This window comes from Silene latifolia, chromosome 10 (genome assembly GCF_048544455.1).
Source record: "Silene latifolia isolate original U9 population chromosome 10, ASM4854445v1, whole genome shotgun sequence".
NCBI classification, from domain to species: domain Eukaryota; kingdom Viridiplantae; phylum Streptophyta; class Magnoliopsida; order Caryophyllales; family Caryophyllaceae; genus Silene; species Silene latifolia.
The window spans coordinates 160,823,510-160,832,611 of NC_133535.1; the positions used below are offsets into that span (position 1 = coordinate 160,823,510).

General features: G+C 34.6%; 1 protein-coding gene across 1 annotated transcript; it reads left to right on the top strand.

The window, feature by feature from the left end:
* The first annotated feature begins 318 nt into the window (after nt 1-318).
* On the top strand, nt 319-7,903 carry LOC141608789 (homeobox-leucine zipper protein ANTHOCYANINLESS 2-like). The gene is made up of 9 exons (XM_074428133.1): nt 319-399; nt 671-864; nt 2,173-2,290; nt 2,406-3,098; nt 3,819-3,920; nt 4,005-4,217; nt 6,300-6,480; nt 6,577-6,944; nt 7,168-7,903. Exons 1-9 carry the CDS (start codon nt 319-321, stop codon nt 7,546-7,548), a joined length of 2,331 nt encoding a protein of 776 aa, XP_074284234.1. The 3' UTR covers nt 7,549-7,903.
* The last annotated feature ends 1,199 nt before the right edge of the window (nt 7,904-9,102 follow it).

Here is a 9,102-nt window from a genome sequence, read left to right on the forward strand (position 1 = left end):
AAATTAAATAAAGAGTTTTTTTTTTTTTTAAATGTTTGAATTAGTGTGCACCTAGTTGTGTAACAACTACTAGAACAAGGTTTAACATTGAAATGGTAATAAATATAATACCTCCATTTGTAATTTTTATACATTCCATATAAAACCCATTAAAAAGTTCCAAATGTTATATACTTTCTCTTTTAATAAAAAAAATGATTTTTCAAACTTTGATATACTTTATCTTGTAAAGAATGTTGATTTTAAAGATTTTTTCATGCTAATTAATGATGAAAATGTTTTTCTTTTAGGATTAAAAATGTACTTTTTGTTATTACTATGTTTGGAACATATCAGGAGATTTTCGGAAGATTTGGTCTCTTGGGTCATTTTCATGAGTTGACACTTGATTATGTTGTTGTACTTCTATTTTGTCTTTAAAAATATTGTTTTGACTTAACTCTTCTATTTCATTTTTGTCTTTGATGGTGTCCTATTTGTATTTATTTATTTGATGTTAAAAAACATTTAACTTTAATGTAGGAGTTTAAGAATAATTGGCAATGAACTCACCCTATGTTTCATGCATTTTGTGAAATTTCCATACTTTAACAAAAAAAAAAAAAGTAAACAAATGACTGAGATAGACGGAGTAATATAACATTGAACAAATTTCAATGTGGTTTTGTAGGGTAAAATGGAGGGTCAAGGAGAAATGGGAAATTTCGGTGATGAATTGGATGCGAACAACATGATGGTGATCGAAAGAGATGATTCAGGAAGTAATGACTCAAAAGGAACTTCTCAAAGTAATGGTTCAACTTCTAAGGGAAAATCCAAGAAATATCATAGGCACACCCCTAAACAAATCGAAGACCTTGAGAAGTAAGTTGATTTTTTACCTCTCTTTTTTCGATGATTCAAGGTCTTGGTTCATGTTAATCGACTCTAAATAAATAAATCCTGTGGAGCAATGCTTTGCTCTAGAGATTTTCTGTATGGTGTGAAAAGTTAAGTTTAGCGAGTCTTGTATAAGAAAGAATGACACTATCTTACGTGTGAAATAACCTAAATCTGTGTGCATTTCCTACTTAACTCAAGAAGTTGAGAGGTATGTTTAATTTTTTGTTTTTGATAATTTTTCAAAATGGTTTAGGTTAGTCGTCGACCCTTAAATTATTATATGGAGTAAAGCTTTGTTGTTGCAACTTTTGCCATAATTAATTTACTTTTAGTAAAAGATTTTGAAAGTAAGTTTTACTAACATTCCAAATGTAGGTTTATATTGAGAAAAAAGATTGTGCATCGGATGTACTACATCATATTTAATAACTTTTTGAGCTTTTGTGTATTTTTTTCGAGTATTATAGAGTTTATAAATTACATTTTAGTTTTATGATGTCAAAAATCAAATCTTTTTGAGCTTATATGTAATTTTTTTGAGTTATAATGTAACTTTTTGAGATTAAAGTTTAAGTAAATAAACTCAAAAACTTTAAAATAAAACTCAAAAATTTTAGATTAAAACTCAAAAACTTTATATTAATGCTCAAAAACTATAACATCTGATGTACTACATCAGATGTATAATCCACATACTGGTTTATATTAGGCAAGCCTGAAATTCATTTCAATTATTTTTCTCTTTTTTTCGACTAGTTTTTTTGCTTTTTTGGTATAATGTGATTTGTTATAAATTTTTCCGACAATCCTTAGAACAGTTAGAACGGTTAATAATGTTAGTCGGTCTTAAATCATGTTTTTGTTAATTTTTGGTATAATGTGATTTGCTTTCGACTAGATGGATAGTAATTATAAACGTTACCATTAATCCTCATCAGGATTCATGATAGTGAACCCCAAATTCGCTTCTCGTCAACTTTTGGTATTATCTAATATACCTTCAGTGGAGGACTTGAAAAAGATTTTTAATTTAACAACAATCCTAATGTGGATTCATGTTAGCTGACCCTAAATTCGTCTCCTAAAAAGGGTTTGTTGTCGTCGTTATGGTAAAAGGGTTGATTGCTATAAATCTTTATTTGGATCAAAGTAATTTATTAATCTTGGTAGAAAACAAATATGTTTGTTTTATTCTATATATTGATCGATATCTTAAAAGGGTTGGTTTAATTTTCGATTTGGGAACGACAAACGCTTTAAATGTCGTCTAATCATTTCCGGGGGTGGCAGTTTCTTTGCAAACTGTGCTCATCCAGACGAAAAACAAAGGCTTGAGATTGCAAGGAGACTTGGATTACATAACAGACAGGTCAAGTTTTGGTTTCAGAATCGTCGAACACAAATGAAGGTAATCTAATCTATCATGGTATCAGAGTCAGGTTATATATCACCTGACTCTGATAATCTTTGTTTAAATTTTGTTAAGTTAGTCTAATTTTTCTCATTGAATTGTGGAAAAACAGTCACAAATCGAGCGACATGAAAATGTAGCGCTTAAACAACAGTATGATAAACTCCGTCTTGAAAACATAGCATTGAGGGATATAATAAGGAACCCGCTTTGTCAAAATTGCGGTGGTCCTGCAATGCTAGCGGATGGAATCATGGATGACTATCAAGTTAGAATCGAGAATGTTCGTTTAAAAGAGGAATTAATTCGGGTTAACACCATAGTTGAGAAGTTCATGGGTAGGCCGATCTCTGATTTGGCTAATCAGATAATGGCCTCAACATCCGCGAACTCTAACTTGAGTCTATCCACGTCGAGAAGTGGGTTAAATGGGCTTGGGCTTGGGATTGGGCCTGGGCCTGGGCTTGGGCTTGGGCTTATGGGACTTAACCTCGAAAATGGAGTTTCGAGCAATTCTCATGCTCCTATGAATGGTTCGATCATGATTAGTGAGTATGAGAAGACGATATTCATGCAAGCTGGAATTGCTGCTATGGATGAATTGCTTGCCCTCGCTCAGGCTGATAGTCCTTTGTGGTTTAAAGGGTTAGACGAAAGTCGAGAATTGTTGAATAATGAGGAGTATGCGAAGAAATTCTCGCCTTTTATGGGTATTAGACCGATTAGCTTCACCGTTGATGCTACTAGAGAGACTAGCAGTGTGTATATCAGTAGCTTGGAACTTGTTGATACAATGATGTTCCCTGTAAGCTTTCTTCTCCCTTCTTGCATTTTTGTTCGTTGTTCGCAAACTCTAATGATTGTTTGCTCATTTATAACTAGTAATGCGCAGTTTTTTAGATATGAATATTAAAGAAGATAATAATTATAAAATTGATATTTAACTCAATTTAAAATTTAATTGTAAATTTATTATTATTAACCAGTATGATCCTGCGAGATAGAAACATTGAAAAAAAAATAATAAAAATAATATTTAACTCAATTTGAAATTTAATTGTAAATTTATTATTATTAATATTTTGTATTAATCGGTGGAAAAGGGAAAGTTCAGTACAATGCAGATGTAAAATTAATATAATGAAAGTCCAATAACAGATACGATATAATAATAGTCCAATTACAGATATGATATAATAAAAGTCCAATTACAGATATGATATAATAAAAGCCCAATTATAACCAAATTCATTTAGGCGAGATAATTTTGGAGAACTCTTATTCTTTTGGGGGATGTTTTGTACTTATTAATCAGTGGAAAAGGTCAGTATAATACAGATGTAAATGTAATATAATGAAAGCCAAATAACAGAAATGGTATAATACAGACCCAAATGCCCAATTACAGATATGATATAATAAAGCCCATTTATAGCCAAATTCATTTAGGCTGGAAAATTTTAGAGAACGCAGTATGAGATTGAATTGCTAAAGTAGAGTTTGCTTTTGTGTGTCGAATCTTTAGAAGAGATGGAAGGACATGTTTCCATGCCTTGTAGGGAAAGCGTCAACTATCGAGGTTCTATTCATAGGCAACAATGGAACCCGAGATGGCGAACTTCAGCTGGTATGTCCTCATATACATTATTATTATTGACAATTTAAGGTTCAAAACATAGGAATTTATTATGTAATGAAAATGTTATTTTAGATGAATGCGGAAATGATATTTCCGTCACCATTTGTTCCTGTACGACAAGAGAAGTTTATTCGATTTGCCAAGAAACATTCCGAGGGTATGTGGGCAGTGGTCGACGTGTCTTTGGACGTGATCCGTGAATCGTCTTATTCAGCTTCATCCTTCAAGTGGAGGCGACTTCCATCTGGTTGCATCATCCAAGATATTGCCAATGGTTATTCTGTGGTAATGTACTTCTCGACATAATCATCGATTTGTTACATAAATTCCCGTGTAGAACGGCCTTAAACAAGTATTCGTTCTTTGTTATATGCAAATTTTGTTATAAACTCACAGTCGATCACGACTTCTTAGTACTTTATACGGAGTACAAATAATTCCATATCGGTCTTATTAAGATAAAGTAAAACGACTTATTAATCGATTGCACTTATTATATATATACCGTGAAATAGCAGTCTATTAAGGTAAGATTACATACTTCCGACCCTTTTACTCCTAGAGTGAGCCGGAGGATTTCAGGTAATGGAACTGAAACTCGATACCATTTGTACCCGGGTGGCCTGGTGACGCTATTTCATTTTTTTATAGATATTTGAGCTCCGACTCTTGTCCTTATTTTATACGAGTATAATCAAATAAGTCAAAATGAAGTTGTGTTTGCGGTTATAATGTTGGATTTGGACTTCCATTAGTTGGTTTTCTTATTTTTGAAAACGGGTTGAATGTGACTGGTAAAGCCAGTTTTATCTTACATATATAATATGTCTTCTTGGTCCATGTAAAACGTATTTGTCAAACAATCACTGTCTTCTTATTCAATTAAGAGTAAATTATCAATTACACCCACGCCAAATACACATTTTTACATTAACTCCCACGTCAAATTTTTTTTTTAAATTACACCCAAGTTAATAGCTCAGTTTATAAATTGCACCCAACCCCATTTTCCGGCGAAAAAAATTATGAAATGACAATTTTGCCCCCGAATCTATTAGTCTGATTTTGTGTGATTTTGAGTTACTTCCCCTATTTCCCTCCCACCTTGAGCTTCATCTTTCTCCTCCATTACAACTTCATCTTCTTCCTCCACCATTACAACAATAACCATGAAGCCTTCCCCGATTTCAATCATTTTTTCCTTATCAAATAAATAAAAAATCCAAACACCTATACTCCATACACAAATTAAAATCAATAAGCATTGATCCAACCTTAATTGATATCTCCTCCATTTTACTTCTAATTATTTCCCCTTAATTTTATCAATTGACTTTTTGGGTGGTTGTTTTCGACTTTTTGTTGTTGTCTGCTTTATTCCCCAAACCCAACAAATATTGAAAAATCTCCCCAAACCACCTGCAATTCGTACACCGAGGCTCAAGCACGACCACCAAGAGTTGCTCATCAACCCAGATTCGCACCGCCTAATTCATTCTTCTGCTTTTTATTTTGATTGGATTTGTTTGATGTGAGGGAAATTATTTACTTTATTTGTTATTTATCCCTAATTCATAATGTGCATTTGGGTTGATAAATCTGGAGAACTTGAAATGAAAGAAGAAGAAAGAAGAAATTAAAAAAAGAAATTTGAAGAAAGAAAAATAATAATAAATCTGGACGGAAGAAAAAAAGAAGAAGAAAGATGAAGAATAAATAAAGAAAGAGGAAGAATAAAATTAGAACAGTCAAGAAAAGGAAGAAGAAGAGGAAAGAACAAGGGCAAAATCGTCCTAAAATCAATTTTTTTTAAAAAAAAATTGAATTTTGACGGAAAAGTGGCCGGATTCCGATATTGGGTGCAATTTGTAAACTGAGCTATTAACTTGGGTGTAATTTAATAAAAAAATTTGACGTGAGAGTTAATGTAAAAATGTGTATTTGGCGTGGGTGTAATTGATAATTTACTCTTCAATTAATGAGAAAATGATTAACAACGATATGCGAGCCGAGCATCGCCTTCCTGCTTGCTTTGCTTTCTGTGCATCTCTTCTTGAGAGTATCATTTGCTTGTCAAGTTCATGAGCTTCTGTTTTCATGTTTTTAGATGCATTTCGTAGATTCAAAGGTTCACTTTCAGTACTGACATAAAACAGTTTCAATTAGTTTAATAAAATCTAGATATTCGTGTGAATGTTTATTTAGATTACGTCTTCCTAGCGACCAAGCTTTGTCGTTGATATTGATGGTATAATGCTCTTGTTACTGTAAAATGCTACAATAACATATAACTCGAATTAGTAAAAGGAACGCGCAAGGAAAAGTTAGATTTGCCTCTATATATATCTAAAGACGGTTGAATTTCAGGTTACATGGATTGAACATTCGGAATATGATGAAAATTGCATCCATCAACTGTATCAACCATTGATGAGGTCAGGATTGGCATTTGGTGCAAAAAGATGGCTTGCTACTCTCCAACGAGAGCGCGAATGTGTTTCCGTTTTTATGTCCTCTGGAATTATTCCTGAAGATACTGATATTGACGGTATCAGTATAATCCTCTTCTTACTGTCTTCTGTTTCTTTCATTTGTTTTTGGTTTCCTGGATTGACCCGATTTGTTGCGAATTTTAAAACAGGAGCTGTATGCCAAGAAGGCAAGAAGAGCGTTATGAAGCTAATGAAGCGAATAAGCAACGCCTTGTGCACGGCTCTATCTGCCTCATCGTCAAGCCATTGGGAGAAGCTGCATATGGAAGGGTTGGCTGCTGATGTTAGCATTATGAACCGCGTTAGCATCAATGAACCAGGCGAGCCGTCTGGTCTGGTGCTGAGTGCTGCAACTTCTGTCTGGTTGCCTCTACCAAGGCAGCATTTGTTTGATTTCCTAAAAGACGAGAAACAACGAGGAAAATGGGATATCTTGGCTAATGGTGGCCCTATGGAAGTGATTACCTATCTTCCCAAGAGTCAGGACGGAATTAATTCCGTCTCACTGCTTTGTCCACCTGTAAGTGTTCGCTTTCCCTTTTTCGTATCTTTTATAGGACCGTTTTATTGTAAGACAGCCAGTGGCGGAGCCAGGATTTCCCGTTAGTAATGCCAGAAGATGAACTTGGGACAATTTAAAAGTTTTAACTAAAATTTTCGCGTTTTTTCATTTTTCAACAGAGGCGAGCGCCCCTGCTAGCCCCCTCTCTGCGTAACTAACAATCCGACAACTTCAATTTCAGGCTGCGCCACCGAGAGAAAGAAACATGCTGATACTACAGGAAGCATGGTCAGACAAAACAGGCTGTTTCATAGTGTATGCACCAGTTGACTCACAATCAATGGAATCGGTCCTACAGGGTGCAGATTCAGACTATCTGGCGTTACTCCCCTCGGGATTTGCAATCACTGATGGTCCTATTCTACCCAACGTACCCACATTGGCTGGAAATGGCAGTGAAAATTCCGCTGTTCTCGGTGGAGCATCTGTGTTAACTATGGGGTTCCAAATTCTGGTCAGTAGCCTCCCTACAAATAAGCTCACAGTTGAATCAATTGAAACCGTCAACAATCTTATGTCCTGCACCATTCAGAAGATCCGAGCATCAATCGGTATTAACTGACCTTTATACAGGAACATTTCGAAACAAAATAAAGGCGAAATCTTGTACATTACATAGAAAACAAAGTATACATAGGTAACTGGTATAAGGTATAAGGGTGGGAAAATAGATAGCATTTTCGACAGGTACATTGGAGTCGTTTTGAGTCAAGATCGAACCTTGGTGCTCTGGTTCGGGTATTGACTCGGATTAAAGTCGACATAAAAGGTTTAAGTAGCTGTTTACAATGGAAGAGTGTTGCTCTTCTGATGTTGCAGTTACAGTTATCTGTAATGTTCTGAATGTCTTGTAAGTCTGAAACTTTGGTGGGTGTAGTTATTATTGGTATAATAATGGTTTATTTGAGACTGCTTAATTTTAAATTCCGTGTCGATATAGACGATATTCTCAGTATGATACCATAGAGGCAGGATTTGAACCTGAGACCTATCATTATACCAAGTATTATCTTTATTTTAATTAGTCGACTTAGACCCTGTTCGAGAGTTGTGTGTTATTGTTACACCTACGAGACTTGTTTCTAATACTCCGTAGTTTGTAACTTCATATCGTTCACTTCTTTATATTGTATCGACCTTGTAACGTGCAATTAACGGAACCGATACCAAATGAAAGCGATTTAGTCTCTACCTTCATACGTTTTATTTAATTACGAGTATAATATAATCAAACTAAATATAATGCTCAAAAGCTATATTTATTAGTAAAATAATTGAACTAATGCCATTAAAAAAACGACAATAATCAGACCGTAAATAACCCGACTCGACCCCGCATATTAATTGACCCGATCATGATCCAACCCGAATCCAACTCGGCCCAAAGGGATACATGGATCCAATGTGATTGACCCGATTTAATCCGATCTGAGATAAACCGATCAAACATTCAAACACCACCCGAGTTACCCAATTGTCACCTCTTAAACCCCAAACACCCTTCAATTGAAATTGATCTATGATGCTCCACTCCCAAATTTCATGGTAATTGCGAAAAAAGTCCCGATTTTTCTCAAATTTGACGATTTAATCTCTCTATATTTTGCTAACATAGGGGTAAGAGTTAAGACTACGTACATCCGACCTTCTTGCCCCGCAATTTGCGAGAACCTTGAAACACGGAGGTAATGTTGTTATTGTTTAGGATACAAGAAGCATGAAGCAGGTATCTTTCTGCTTAAAATTCCCTCAAATTGTTGAAATTTATGAATACCCAGTTCAAATAATATTCAATTTGATTAATTAGGGAAGAACTTTTGCAAAAGCATGTCCTTGATTCCCAAATTTCTGATGCTGTGATTATTCTGATTAAGATAAGCAAACTGTTAATGTTGTCGAAAACCGGGTTAGTTTTATCTTAACCTGTTGAAATTGCTCTTAGAGCATTCGGGTTTTCGAATGATTTGTGTATTTTGTTGTGCTTAAGTATACCCTTAGTATTTTAGGTTATCTGATGTTGTAGATAGTATGCGCAATTGTATTCATCTTGTTGGAAAAATATCCCAATTTGACGGTTTGCGCGATTGAGAGAGTGATGAGGAGGATGAAGGTTTTC

Excerpts from the sequence above, each read along its gene's own strand:
- LOC141608789 (XM_074428133.1), top strand. The coding sequence starts at position 319 with ATGTTTGGAACATATCAGGAGATTTTCGGAAGATTTGGTCTCTTGGGT. Across the intron at positions 400-670 it reads TGACACTTGATTATGTTGTT|GGTAAAATGGAGGGTCAAGG; the intron begins GTACTTCTATTT and ends GTGGTTTTGTAG. Across the intron at positions 865-2,172 it reads CAAATCGAAGACCTTGAGAA|TTTCTTTGCAAACTGTGCTC; the intron begins GTAAGTTGATTT and ends CGGGGGTGGCAG.